This window comes from Leptosomus discolor, chromosome 1 (genome assembly GCF_034619465.1).
Source record: "Leptosomus discolor isolate bLepDis1 chromosome 1, bLepDis1.hap2, whole genome shotgun sequence".
NCBI lineage: Eukaryota > Metazoa > Chordata > Aves > Leptosomiformes > Leptosomidae > Leptosomus > Leptosomus discolor.
In genome coordinates this window covers 126,016,290-126,031,544 of record NC_141391.1, presented here as the reverse complement: position 1 = coordinate 126,031,544, position 15,255 = coordinate 126,016,290, and the positions used below count along the sequence as shown (strand labels likewise).

Below are 15,255 nucleotides of genomic sequence, written 5' to 3'. Positions count from 1 at the left end.
ACTCTTACTGTGACAGCTTACCATGTCCTTGCTCCTGTCTGCCCACCACACTCATCTGTTGGAGGTTAGCATCCTCACGGTAGAGTGAAAGCAGGACACCTGGCCGTATTGCAGGGCCTTCCGCTTATGCAGTAATGCATTACACTAAACTACTCACAAAGGCAGATTTGTGCTGATATGAACCTTGTTCTGCTGAATGCAGTGGGGATTGAAAGTAGTAAAGGCTTGTTTACTCTATGTAAGTGTGCCAGAGACCTAAAGCATTAGTTGGATTCCATGATGCTTTCTGTGCTGGAGAATGCCCTGTGAGCTCACCATATGAGTATTGGAAATGTTACCATGCGAAAATAATCTCACTTTTGTGTCCTGTACTTAGATACAGAAGCATGTGTAGGAGCAGTAAGTGCAGTAAAATATTTTGGCTCTGGCACTGCAACAGTATGTTTGAGTACAGAATAAATATTGCCATGTGAGAGTACTGAGATTTTTCTTAGTAAGATGCAGAGCGTGCTGCAACATTTTAATCACTTTTCTGTGGACAGCTGAACTGGAAACAGCAGAAGTGGCCGTAGCAGTTTCCAGGCCTTTCACACCTCAAGCGGGATGTCTGGAGAGCTTGCTGGAAAAAAAAATGGCTTTCACAGGAAAGAGTCTCACGCTCACTGCTGATAATATGCCCGTTATCTCTCTGAGGCCTTGCGTGGTATCTGCTACTGATAAGTCTGCCATGCAACAAAGACAGAGTGATGTTCCTTTTACAGAAATATGGGCAGCAGCTGGAGCTGTGATCTTACCTAGCTAAACATTTGCAGAGGACAAACTTTTCCATGGCAGGATTGTTAGGGTCTTTAATTTGATTGTGAAAATAGCACAGCTGAAGCCATCCACTTTGCTTTCATATATTTAAGATATAATTTCTATTACATGTGGGGGCTCAGACTCTCTGTAAGTGAGCTCAGGTTGTCCCTTCCTACTTTTAATGTTCTTCATTTCTGCAGATTTCATAGTGCCCTGTCTGTTACTTTCTTTCTTTTTTTCTTGAACTTCTCAGAACTTTTCTGCATCACCAAAGGACAAATTCTGGCCCTGTTTGCACTCCCATCTGGGAGTATGAGTGTTTGGAGGAGGTGAGGGTGATGGGAGAGGGTGAAAGAGGTATGGGTACAGATAAACAGAGAATATAAGTGCACACCCTGTTTTGCAATGGGAGCGCTAGAAAGACTGGACTAAAGTTGAGCTTAATATCCACTATATAATCCTTTTCCTCACACCACAGAGGGCTGCAAAGGCAGGCCACAGCTGCCAAACAGCAACTAGGATTTGAAAGACAAAGTGTACCTCGTGTGAGCGTTCCCATCCGTACGGCTTTGATTACTACCCTCAACAGAATGAAGAAATCAAAACTGAATTTTCTTTTGTAAGTCAGCAAAGCTTACAAATTTTAAATGAACATAAAGAATGATGGAATCCAGGCACTGGTTACGCTTTTACCTTACTAAGCTCTGTTGTTCCTGCCTGTTTTCTCCAATGTTACTTTGAATGTTTCAAAAGCCACAGGTGCTGTCTCTCTTAAAGAGATTATGAGACTGAGGAGGTCTTGTCAAACTTCCCGGAAGTCTGGCACAGTTTGAAGAACCACGCGCAACAGAGTAGAGAGCTGTGCACTAGCTTTGCGATGGTTTTTGGAAGCCTTGTTTCAGAAATTACTCACTTCTGATTAAACTGCCTGTTTTAAAGTTGAAGGAACATACCCTTTCCCTCCTATAGATTCTAAAGATTTTAAAGTTTCAAGCATGCTGTGTGGCAGTGGCAGGCTGTCTCTATGGAAATACCACCATGCCTCTTTCCCTGTGCGGAATGTTTTGGAGTCAGGGAATAACATCCTTAAAGGGTTTTTGGGGACCAAACAGTCTGCAAAGGAGAACTCCCAGCTGCCTGTCTGAAACAGGCAGACAAGAGCAGAGGAGCCCAACTTTAGGTACTAGGGAGCAGAGGCAAGGCAATGGAGGAGGTTGGCCTCATGGATTGTGCATCTGTAAGCAGAAAGTTTGAGAAAGGAAGGGCTGACCTATTTGGGCTCAGCGATCCGTGACAGAGCAGGGAGGCCCTGCTCATCTCGTCTCCCTTTTGATGACTGTTAGCAACTGTGTTCAGTAGTACCCAAGACATTTCTGGTTATACCGGGATCATTTCCTGTATCTCAGAGTACGTGCTGTAGCAACTGGTGAGCTGCCCTTTTGGCAAAACTGCATCTAGGAGACTGCATGGTCTTAAAAATAAACAACCTGCTTACCCCCAGCAGCAGTGCTTCTAGCTGTGGCTGTCCACCCTGCTGTTTCTGGTAGGGAGAATGTGCATGGAAACACAGCAGCTGGAGAGCAAAGGAAACCCTTTGTGGCCACCAGTGTGAAAAGGTGGTTTGGCAGATGCAGAGGCATGGAGGGAAATTTATGTGTATCAAAGCAGCAGAGCCTCTTATGCATTGCAGATTTGATTTGTGCTCCACAAATTTTCGGTATCAAGTATTTAAAAATAAACCTTTTTGCCATTTCTGATGCGCTGCTGTGGCTTTGAACTTGATTATCTAATTACCATGAATATAATCTGCTCATTACACATTTACAATTATGTGAAGTTTCACTTACATACTTGAGCTTATATGGAGCTTTAGTCTTTATTTCTTCAGAAACATGTGACCAAATTAATGATTTGAATTTTGCTTTCTGGTCCTTTTTCCCAGTGTTTCTTTCTCCTCCAGAGTCTGTTCCATAACTGATTCTTAGAAGGAAAAATCTTCTATTGTTCCATCCTGGAAGATGATTTGCTTTAACCACAACTGTAATTTGGGAGGCTTTTCAGCGAGCTTACCTTGCTGTCAAAGGCTGGATCTAATCTCTAGTTTACACTGGTTAATTCTCAGACAGAGTCTAGAAACTGACTTTGGTTACCTTAGAGGGGTTATAGGGTTCCTATCTAGTGGCAAAGCAGTGGAAAATCACTGTTGGTTTTATCTCTGGCCTTGCTGACCCTCTCCTCGCGGGCACACAGAAAGGATATGTTGCAGGGCAGCCGCAGCAGCACAGCCTGACCACCTGCAGGATGATCTGGCCCAGCTCCCACCCACCTGACAAGTCCTGTAAGCGAGAGTACCAAAAGTGTCAGCCAGGCTGCAGAGAAACCCTGGGCCTGATAAAGGGTCTCAGGGGAGTTGCGCAGAGTTTAACTTCAGCTGTCGAGGGTGCTGTAATGCTGGAGGGGTGGTGTCACTGGCAGTCTAAGAATGTGTATCATACCTGCCTCCTAAAGTAGTAAGGCAATAGCTATTTTGTCAGTCCGGTGTCAGCATGATGTCCTCTGTGGAGGATCAGGAATGGGAAAACAGCTGGGAAGGGCACTGAAGGCCATGTAGTCCAGCTTTCTGGACTAGGCAGCTTTAGCTCATTCTCTAGCAGCTCCTCCTGGCTGAGACGAAGCACTTCCCTGGCTGGCTGGAAAGTTGGCGATGGTGAAGTGGTTGTATTTTAACTCTGAAGGGGATTTGGAAGAGCAGTCCAATTCCTCTTTACTGGGAGCTGAAAGAATGCAAAAGCAACCTGATGCTACTCCATGCAGACTTGTTCTGACCAGGGGTGTGTCAGGGAGTCATGATGTGGTTTGACCCCTCTAGAATCTGCCACACTTTTCAATGTTTTTTAGCCTCCTCCTTGTCTTCTCTTGAGACCAGTTTTCAGCTGAAGAAGAGGTAGCTAGTAAGCACAGCTCCTCAGTGTGTTGATTAGGATTGCAGGGCTTAGTTGTTTAATAATTGGAGAGTTTCAGTGTGGATCTGTGTTCTGTAACCCACTTGCTTCTTGCATTTGGAGCTTCTGATAATTCAGATACAAGGTCACAATTCCAATCATTTAGACATTCTGTTTCTGTAATTCCCTTCATGTTATTAGATCTGGAGGTATTAGTAGTGTTCAGAAGCCAAAACTGTAAATGCACCAAAATGGATGAACTCCACTTTAATGCCCCGAGGACAGTTATGACTCGACTGTTTTGTTGGCAGAAATAGCACCTTGTAGATCACTGAGTGGGATTAACGTTAATGTATTTATGTGTAACAGTTTTGTCATGTTTGCTGTAGGAATCAGAATTTGATATTTCATGACTGGTTTAAAGTTTCTTTGGTGTGGCTTTTACTTAATTCCTTTGAAAAACGAGTGGGGAAAAAATGAAAGTAGTGATGATCAGGCTATAAAGGCTGAGGTCAGAGGTTTGTTATATTTCACATTTTGTATTTAGGTTGCAGCACAGAGCTTGAGAGGTGAAACGCTGCCCTTTTCTGCACTCCCAGCCCGAGACATGGATTCTTCTAAAGTCAGAGCTTTGTCAAAAACAAATTTAGGGCCAGAACTGTGCCATGAACTTGAAAAGCAAAACTGCTAGTCAGGAATGCATAGGACCTGATGCAAACTGAAAGGCCTGCCTGGAAGTAAGGAAGCCTCTATGGTCTTGAGAGCTCCTAGCTGTGAGCCTGGCTACCCAGACAGGTTTGTTCTCCTAGTATGTGTCAAGCTTGAGATTTTGTTCTAACATTGCTGGTAAATTAAACCCTTGTCACACTTTGTAATAATGAAAAAAATTAATAAATTGCAGTGCTGTCTTCCACATTATTCTTCAACTAAAATTTACGTCTCGTAGAAAAGAAAAGGATCAGGAGTGGGTTCTTCCCGAGTGGAAAAGATAGTCTGTGGGAATGTGGTTTTAGACCTGTTCTGAGTGGATGATAAATCTTAGAAAGCGCTCCTATCTTAATGCCTACTAGACTGCTTTTGAAGTTCATAGGCCTTTATATTGATCAACAAAATGCTGTATGACAGGTAACCATAAGAATCATAGTTCCTTATTTATGCAAAGGCACAGAAAAATTTTAATTGTGAGAGTAGTTCCTTGCTCCAGAGACAAAAAGAATACCAAGGACAGTAGTTCAGTCTCAAGTAGGTACAGAAACAGGATTTACTTCTGTAGGGTCTCAAATGAAGTTACTTTACAAGAGGGAGTGGGGAGAGAAGGACTAAAATCCAGCATTTTAGTAGATATGTCTGACTGCAAACAACTGAAGAGCTGTTCCTGACACTCAATGTACTTACTGCTCTTTGAAAGAGAGAAGGCATCCCTATGAAAATGTCCAGTTGACCTCTGTGTCAAATCTGTCATCATTCTCGGGACTAGATATCTATATCATTGGGTTTTATCATGATGATTTGTATTCATTAGATAAGATTTTTAAAAGTTTAAACAAATTTTTTTTTCACCCTGGGTTTTTAGAGGTAAGTTTGAGTAACTCATTATTTTGATTTCAGGAAACTTAGAAGTAGAACAAGGTTTTCAGAAACCTGTTTTTGCATACTTGAGAAAAAATGAGGAAAGCAGTTTTCTCATAAGTAATCTGAGAGTATATATTCTGTCTGTGATAAGTGTTCGTAATAGAAAGGTGAAGTGCAGATGTTGTGGATTTCGCCTCATTGTAGGCAGAACTTTTCTTTGTGTCTTGTCTACAAGCTTGAGTACAAAGGGGCATCAGTGATAGCCTTGATACATTTAACAATTAGAGTCTGGAAGGAACTATTTGAAGATAGAATCTGGAAATGGAAAACAATGGAAAAAAAGAAGTGGGATGAACACAAATCTTTGGAGATGCTTCAAACAAGTACAGTAGATCATTTGAGATGTGACCTCTGGATATTCCCACATGCAAAATGTCAATCTTAGTGCTGCAATCATGTGAAAGCTACGTAGTAAAGCTCTATGCTTTCAGATGCGGGTGTTTTTTTGCAGATGGAATTGTCCAGGCAGAAGGCATACTTATGCAAAATTAAATGCACGTTATTTCTTATGTTTTCCTTGAATGTATTATAGGTAGAGTGTTGAAGTGTTTGGTGGTGTCTGGTGGTGCTGGGGTTTTGTTTGTTTGTTTTTGTTCTCTTTAGAGAAGCTAGGAAAAAGCAGTTAAAATAAAAGCAACCTACTTTACTGCTTTATCACCGTTTTCTAGAAAAAAATTTAGCTTCCTTGAGAACAGTAGTCCATCCACTTCCATCTGTGTTTTAAATTCTTTGCTGTAGTGTAATGATGGATATCCCTTGCTTGGGATGTTTGTTTTTGAAGCCAAGTCTATGTTGTTTCTTGATTATTTCCTGCATAAAGTTTTAGCAGCTTGGCATTGGCTTCCCAACTTAAACTGGCTTTGGATTTCAGTGGCTAGTAGGGAAGTGACATTTATTTTTTTGAAGTTTGAAAAATATTTTTTACATTCGAATTGATTAATGTAGAGGGGGAGGTGAACTGAATCTGGAAATCCTTTCTGACAGTTTGAGACTGGAAGGAAGAGGAGGAGGTATACTCAGAGAAAAAAGCAGTTCAAATGGCATAGCCAATCCTTACTGAAGCTTATAAGTATCTTCCTACTACTGGAAAGAGAGTGTTTCCCAGTAGTGTTCAGTAGAACATATTAGTAGTACTCCTGTTGCTGAAAATCGTCTCAGTGCGGGGACAATGGTGCTAACATTAAAAAAAAAAAAAAAAAAAAAGGCAAGAATAAGTGCTTAATTACTGCATTTTGACATTTTAATTCTTAAAGGGTTAGAGAAAAGTCAACTCTAAGAGGGGTCTGGGGCATTTCAGGCTAATGAAACTTCTTTCTTGCCAAGGAAACTGATGAATCAAGTCTATAATTTCATTTAAACCACTTAGATAGTGATGATATGATGGACATTTACCAGCCTATCTTTTTTGAACGAAAGTATGCTTTTTGATCTCTGAATTCTCTAAGTATGCTCTCCATAAAGGAAGGTAAAACAGAGCCAGATAGTCTAATCTGCTTGAATATCAGTGCCTTTGTCAAAGTCCCTTGCTGTTAGGAAATCAGAATTTTCCTTTAGTGAAGGAATTTGCACGTTTAGATCTGTGCAGCATAGGCATTTGCATAGCTTTCATGTTTTCCTGAACAGTGGTCTGGACATGAGCAGATCAAATTAAAAGGGCTTTACAAGTGAAATCTTGTCTCCCATCGTTGGCCCAGTTCTTGTCAATGTTGTCATCAATGACTTGTATGGGGAAGGACAGAGGATGCTTGCAGTGTTTGCATGTGGTACCAAGCGCCTACTACAGTTTTGGAGGATGTGACTAGAATTGAGAACATTCCTGATGAACTGCGGAAATGAAGCAATGTAAAGAAGATGAAAGTGCATATAAACAACTGCATAGCACTGCCAGGAAAAAGGGAAAATAAAGGTGCAAATATAAAACTGAGAAGAACTGGTGGGGTGTCAGTGAAAAGTCTGTAGAGAAATGGTTGGAATAGTGATATATCATGAGCATATGATGTATGTGCATATCTAGCATAAGCACAATCAGTGTTCACAATGTTGGGCACACTTTGGTCGGGGTTTTTTTGAGTAACTAGTTCTGCTTAGTGCTGGCGAGAACGCAACTTGTGTACCATGTCCCGTTTCTGGGCAGTGTGTTTCAAAAATAAAATAATCAACTGAAAGCAAAAAGAATAAGAGATTTAGCCAATGAAAACTTGATGAAAGTTTCATTTGTGTAACCTGAGAAGGAGAAGACAAGGATATACAGCTTTCTATATGTAAATTTGGAAAATACGTGCATACTTACTAATTTGGATGAAAGACAATTTAATCTAAGTATTAAGGAAAACTTTGGAGTATATCACTAGCCTGATATCTCGGAATGTAATGGAACCCTTGTTACCAGAAGTTTTTGAGAACATTTTAGGAAAATTATAAAAATGCAGCCATGCATAGTCTTAATTTCACTGTACCTTTGAGCAAAAGATAAATATCTTGAAATCTCCTCTTACAGCCCTTTTCAAATCAGAGCGTAAGGAGAAAGGCAAGGTATTGGGTCTGAAAAGAGCCAAAACACTGAATGTGGGAATATGTGATAGTCTTTTGCCTGTTGAAAATAAATGATAGAGCTTACAGTATAGTTACTATTGATCTAGGAAGGTTAGTTGGCAAACCTTCAACAGGAAGTGGAATATAAAATAAGTAAAGGCTGGAGCCGGTTACAGGAGATCTCCTGAGGGTTTTAACCTCCAGAGTTAAGTTAACTGACAGTGCAAAAGTAGTTTAAAATTATTGTTTATAATTATGGGCTACTGCACACTACGAGGCAGAATTTTAACCATTTCCTCTCTGTAATTGTAACCATTCATGGAAAGTCCCATGCGTGGTGTCCAGTAGGGATAATCAGAAAAAAAGAAATATTAGTAAGCATACAAATGATTTGAATTATAATACTGAATGGCGTCGTATAATCCGGCAGTACAGCCTGAACTAACATATCATGTTTAGTTTTGTTCACACTCAAGAAGTAAGCAAAAGTGAATTAAAATCATTATAGCCATAGAAACATTTTTCTGGCCAGAGTGATTGCCATATCCTTTTCAAGTGAATAAAAATTAGAGTGGATGCACTAAAGGAGTGTGAGATCATGAACAACTCGAAAGAAGTAAAAAGAAAAACGAACCGGGTATTTCTTTTTAAGCTTTCTCCTAGCACAAGACAGTGAAAGCCAGAAACTTAAGCCTTTCTGGTTTTTTGTAAACATACAGCCATCAGTTTGAGTTCAGCATAACTGTTGCAGAGATATTGATCTTTACTTGTTAATCTTTCTTGCTTCCTCAGATTCCCTTCTCAAATGGCACGCGCTGCACAGCCAAATTGCTGGATGCTTTCTGTAGCCTGGCTGTGATCTTTGACTTGAATTTCTGTATTAATTTTGTACCTGAATTTTAAGTGTGATGCTTCCCATCTCTTCCCATGCAAAAACTCCCAGAACAGTTTTTTTCCCTGCAGGTTTTCATCATTTTGTGTCTTAATGCCCTGTCTGGCATTCATAAGTGTGGTCTTGACTTGTTCATAGCGGTTCAGAAAGTTGCAGCTGGGATTAAGCCTTTGAACCTTCCCACCCCCTTTGAATCTTTCTATTGGTTCCCATTCTCAGTCACATCAAACACTCAGCCATTATGGTTTCCAAGATCTCCTAAGATTTACTGCCTGTATGCATAATTTTTCTTGTGCTAGCGAAATGCCGACTTGCATTCTCCAGTAAAGCTGTGGTGATATCTTTTGTCTACCCTTTTAGTTTTGTTGAATACTGTCTGTATAGTGTTTATGGAGAGTTCTCCATAAATACCTGTAAATCTGCCCTTTAAACTTCTTGAGGTTCTCCTTTAATACAATGCCTAGAGAGAAATGAGGGATGATGGAAAATCATGGATTCTATCACTATGAACAATATTCTTTTATGATTTCCTCATATGTTCCTCTTTATCTTCTGTCTGCATCCACTTCTCTTTTTTTTTTTTTTTTTTTTTTCTCCTCATGGTTAGACTGGGTAGCTTTTGAGCTCCCCTTCTCCTCTGTGTTGGCCCAGCGTGTGTCGCTCAGGAGGCCCTCTGTGACTCACTTCTTTGTGCTCCAGAGTACAAATACAAAAATGACTGGATGTCCTTTTTCATACAGCGAGGCTGGGAGATCAATAGCTGCAGATTATTACTATGGCCAAACTTTTGGGGAGTCTAGAAGTGATGTATTTATGTTGCATAATAAGAATGCCTAGAGCTACGTTATTTCTAAGTAGAAAACACTCTCTTCTCTAAGAGAAGAGATAGATAAACCTTGTTCTTCAGGGGATAGGTTGATCAACTGATGGGAAGAAGTGCACATTTTGAGAAGGACATCTGTCAGCCTCCTGCTGCACAATGTTTTGCAGCATTATTGAGAACCTCAACTGAAATACATTGCAGGAGGGCCCAGCTCTGAGTCCCCCTTTTTCCTCTTTTGGAATTGAAAAAAGGACTTTGCTTGGAATCAAGCCTGACTGTGATTCTCTGGAGTTTTGGGACAGGACCTTAACACTTGGCAATAAGGAATTAGATACTTCGTTATACTGTGGAGCAAAATTGCATTTTAAAATGTGAAAAATAGGTATGAAATTGCCACTTATAGTTAGTGCTACTTTAAGCATCTGGTACCACTTACTTCTAGAAATATGTTATTGAATTAGGTGGATTGTTGATCTGATCAGTGTCAGCAGTTTGTGTATTCCTGTCAAAAACCTGTTGTTGTTCAAGAGGAATTATTTTTAATTATTGGAAGGCTATTAAAAAAACGACATATAGAGGCTGAGATGAGGAAGCTAGTTCTTGACTTGCTTTGAAGGTAGTCTGCTGTCTTGCCTAATAAGCTTTTAATGGTGGAATCGTTAAATTGGGAAACAGGCCAAGAACAAGGGGAAGATAATGTAACATCCCTTGTTGTATGGCTGGTGGTTCATAGTGTGCTGGGACTGGCAGGTCCTGGTAACACAGCTGTTACATTCCATTAATTAAAGTGCTGTTAGGTTAAAAGTGACTTTCATGAGCTGTTTTATTTTATTCCAATCCGTAATTCTGCTAAAAGTTGTAACATTTTTCAGTCTGATGTCTTTCCTGCTAATTTCTGCTTCTTAATAAAGCACAATTTTCAAATGTTGTGCGTTGTAAATCAACATCTTGTAGAAGATCAATGTAACTGATGAGGTCTTGGTGCCTTATTGTTTTATCTGATTAAAATACATTGGAACATTATCTGTCCTGTATTAGGTGCATAGTAACAGAAGGCTGCCTAGAAGACATAAAACATGCATGCTCTCTGTCTCTCTCTTGTTAGGATTAGTACTACATTCCCCTAGTTGTATTTAGTAATGCTTGTGATTCTTTTGTACTTTGTGACTGAAAAGTCGTCATAACTGGTGCCTACTCTGGAGCTTTGATTTGGGTTCTTACTGTAATCACATTTTAAACATGCACTGGCCCTGTTTGAAGGATCCTTAAAAAGTTGTTTTTTCACTACAGATCTGGATTTTAAAGTTCAAAACAAATGTTGAAAGCTGCTGAAATGGCACTCTATCTAATTAGTTCTTCTTTTCTCAGCTTTATCTGCCCACAAAGGAGAGGTTCCAATTCAGTCATGCAACTGGCTGAAAGCCTGAAACAGATCCCAAGCCGAGCCTTGAGCTTCCACTCTTCTGTTGCTTGAGCATTGCCTCTATATTTTTTGTTTCTATTTTAGTGCAGGTGGAATTTGAAAGGAGAGTGTCCCTAGGAGAAGGGATACGTGTATTGCCTAAACTGGGACAAAGGAGGCCAAGCCACTGGATTTGTAGATCTGCTCTGCCGCTGGCAACTCACTTATCCTCTTGTGCCTCAGTTCCCACATCTGGGAAGTGGAGCTAACATCCCGCTTTGCAAACGTAAATGAAATCTCATACCTCTTCCTGAAGGCACTTTGAATTTTTTTGGCAAGACATCTATTTGTGTACAATGGTGACAATAATTCCTTTGGTTAAGTCTTTTGGGTGTTGTGGTCATGGCCAATCTGTCTGGAGCAACAAGGTGCTCTGTTGCTCTGATGAGTGAGAGTGAAGTCAGGAATACAATGTAGAGGAAAATCTTGATAGGTTTATCACAGTTAATTATTAAGTGAACCTTGTATTAAAGATCTTTATGCAAAATACATTCCTACTTTGATTTTTATCGTTAAAGGAGCCTGTCTCCTCTCAACAGAAAAGAAAAATCTTAACTACTTCAATAGAGAAACAGCCCAGAAAGCTAAATATTTGAGTCCCCCTTTGTTTCTCCAAAACATGGATTTTACTTACAGCTTGTAAAACCTGCTGATGACAAAAGTTCTGTAAAAAGGTGATCTCCATAGTACCTCAACCTGATACCTGATGAGTATTTTAATTAGATTCTTGCCCGCTGTGAAGGCCTATGTGAGTGGCCCGTTCTTGACTGATGTAAAGTATAAAATGGAAATGTCACACGAAGCAGCTTTCTCACACCGAGGTAGCCTTGTCCCTGCAAGTGGTGTTTGCCATTTCTCTGACACTGTCCTTTCTTCCCTCTTTGTTGTTTTCTTGTGAAGCAGTGACTGTTGACTGGAGCGTTTGCTCTGAAGATCGAGAATGAGGAAATGTTTATGCTCTGTCACAGATTATTTATTAATTTATTTATTTCCTGAATGATCCCTAGCCAGTTGCTTAATCTCTTTATAAACTGGCCATTCATCTCTGAAGTCAAGACTGTGGGCTGGCTACCTCACTGGAACCTCTGTGTGGAAGCATCTGAGCTGCCTAGCCTTTCCAGCAGTGTGGACAGAAAGAAACTAGAGGTCTGGTTTCTCCCTCTGACTTGATCTTACATTTCCTGGGCAAACCTGTCCAAGTCACTTCATTTTGCTCTGCAGTTATACTTTTTTCACCTTGAAAAAAAGAGGAAACATATTTTCCTGGTTTCACAGGAGTGTTATAAGAAAACTTGTATCAGTGCTACTGAGCCATGGTGTAACAGTAAAGTGGGATGCCAGGAACTGCACCTCCCTCCGCTTGTTGCTATGTTCTGTAAGCTCAATGACTGCATGAACAGAGTATGTACCAAAATTTCAGGTTTTCCCTTTAGTAGTTTGAAGACTTTTTTGAAGAAGTATACACTGTTTATGTGGAAGGTTTTTCTGCATAAACCTGAATGTGAAAATATGATGAGGGATACTTCAGAGATAGCTTTTTTCATTTTCATTTGTAAATACAATTTTTGAAAGCCCTCCAACTATCCGTCTCATTTACTCAGAGCTTCCACTGACCTTTTATTGTGCTAGGAAGCTCACCAATTCTGTGCCACAGGTGTTAGCAGACTGTGTACAGTTTAAGTCTTGAGCATGCTAGAAACTAGGTACCCGATGTGTTTTATTCTTATCTATTAAATTTACGCAGTGCTGAAAAATCCTGCAATTTAAAGACTAGTTAAGAAAAGGATGTAATGACCAGGAGTCAGATCCTACTGTTGTCATTCATTACAGGGTATTCTTCTATGATTAATAGATGTCCAGAAATGTGTAGTTTCTCACAAATTGTGTTAGAGGACAGGCCCTTACATTCTGTAAAAATGGTGATTCTATGAAATACACAGCGTACTGTGCTTGGCTGACACATAATCTTTCAAATGGCCTGATCTTGTAAGCACAGGCAAATCTAAAGTACACATTCAGTGGAAAAACAGTGGTTCTCGTTCTCTGAAGTTTAGTGTTTTGCTTTACAATGTCATTCAGTCTTTGAGGACGCATTCTGGAGAGAATAAAGGAAGCAGTACAATCAGCAATAACATATTTGTGAGTTATAACCTATTTTGCACTAATGTGTTTTTCCCATAGAAGACATGAACTTCTGTGCTGGTTTATTTGGAATACTTATTATCATCCTGCATTGTTTCTAGCTTAAAGTAGGACTCCCACTCTGGGGAATACTGTATAAAAACAGCAAAATAGGCAGCCTGTGCCCCAAATTGATTACTGTTTAAGCATCAATATTGCCAGTGGAACTTAATTAAAAATATAAATCTTGATCTGAAGCAACTAGTGTTTTGCAGTTGATCTGAGAAAAGCAAAAGCTTCACTGATTACTTTTTTGGGTAGAGATTCTTTTCAACATCTGCATGGACTTTAGTTATTTGAAATCATCAACATGTCACTTTAGATAGAACATAGAGTATGTAAACTCAGCTCTGCTCTCTGCTTCCTCTTGCAGCATTACGCAAACACTGTTTCTTTGGTTTGAAAATAAGTGGTATATTAGCATAAATACCTTCTGGTTGTAAATTCTGCTTTTTAAAATTGAATACTTTCTTTCATGTGTTTCTTCAGGGCTATCTGGAAAGATTATAAAAGCCATCATCAATGAAGGATTTCAGATCTCAGCTTTGCAGATGGTACGTTTCCTTTTGTGTATGTTTTTCTGATAAACACAAGTTGGAGAAAGCTGTGTGTGCTTCACAACAATGCACAGGTGTTTTCCTGCAGTACAAAACCTTTGTGCAGACTGTGTAGCAATGTTTTGGGATTAGCACTGTCCTTGTGATATTTATGTTTTATTATTTGATTGATCAGCTGATCTGTTTTTCGTTGCTGGGTGACCTTGAGCCAAGACACTTTACCTCTCTGTATCTCAGTTTCCATAGAGTTAGAAGGGGGATAATGGTATCTGTCTCTTCCACGGCAAATTGAGGTATCTTTACAAAATGTACTAGCTAAGATTAGAGAAATGATTGTTAATATAATTCCTCAATTCTTAAAAATGTATATTTAGTATTAATTTAGGGGAAGGTTTTTAAAGATACTTAAAGAATTTTGACCCTGATCACCCTCAGCAGTTAAAGGAAGTTGGCACAGATGTTATTCTCAAGAGTAGTCCTGTAAGTCCTGCCCTTTGATTTTTTTTTGTGAAAGTCTCAAGATCTGAAGTCCTCCTATGACTCAAATCCCCACCACAAATGAAGAATAGCCCCTTTCCTTTAGTATGCAACAGACAGATCCTCTTGCGTGTCTTAGTGACGTCAGACAACGCTACGTTGTCTGCTTACATTTAAGGCAGAAGAAGATACTGTGTGCTATGTTGCCTCTGTCATCGTTAGCTAAGTTGTTGTCTTCATACTGCAGCTGTAAAGGCATTCCTTTTACCTAGTAAAAATTAAAAAGAGTATTCTGAATGTTTGCTGATTAAGAAGGGGTGTCTGTCTATTTTTTCTTGTTGTTGTTTAAGGCAGACTGGCTAACGTTTTTGTTTTCCTAGTTCAACATGGAGCGTTCAAATGTGGAAGAATTTTATGAGATTTACAAAGGTGTCGTTGCTGAATATGTGGTAAGCCTAAGTTTGAGAATAATCTGTCATAACTTTCCTTTTTTGGGGATTGTGATAGGATTTCTTTTAGGAGCCTGGTATTGACCAGTTCTAGCTTGTTCTCAAATAAACTAATTCATCTTGAAAATTGTGCTATCTACATTGTAAGAAAGGATAGTCTGATGTGAAAAATTGTTCAGCCAAGGAATTAGTAAAATACAACAGAATGGAAAAAACCCAAAACCCTCAGGTAAGTAATTTTATTGCAGTAGAGCTATGAGAACGTGTCACATCTATATCTCTGTTTCATTTGATATTGGCTTGGACCAGAATATGCATTTATTATTTTGTTTACAATGGGATGCTGTATTTGAATGCTTTCCTAATGACATTTTTGAGCTATTCTTAAGTTTATTCATCTGACTTTTGTGGGTCCTCAGAAAATTTAAGAGGTTTGAGATATGCTGTAATCCCAGTGAATGTCTAAGAATTTATATATTATTATGCCTTGTTGTAGTGTCACATAAAGGC

At 39.5% G+C, this 15,255-nt stretch overlaps 1 protein-coding gene across 1 annotated transcript in view; it reads left to right on the top strand.

Annotated features, from left to right (window-relative positions):
• The window catches only part of NME7 (NME/NM23 family member 7), a 96,987-nt gene that overhangs the window by 41,362 nt on the left and 40,370 nt on the right, over positions 1-15,255 (top strand). The window contains exons 8-9 of the mRNA XM_086478209.1: positions 13,752-13,816; positions 14,677-14,745. Of these exons, the coding sequence (XP_086334335.1) occupies positions 13,752-13,816; positions 14,677-14,745 (134 nt within the window). The remainder of the gene's footprint in view (positions 1-13,751; positions 13,817-14,676; positions 14,746-15,255) is intronic.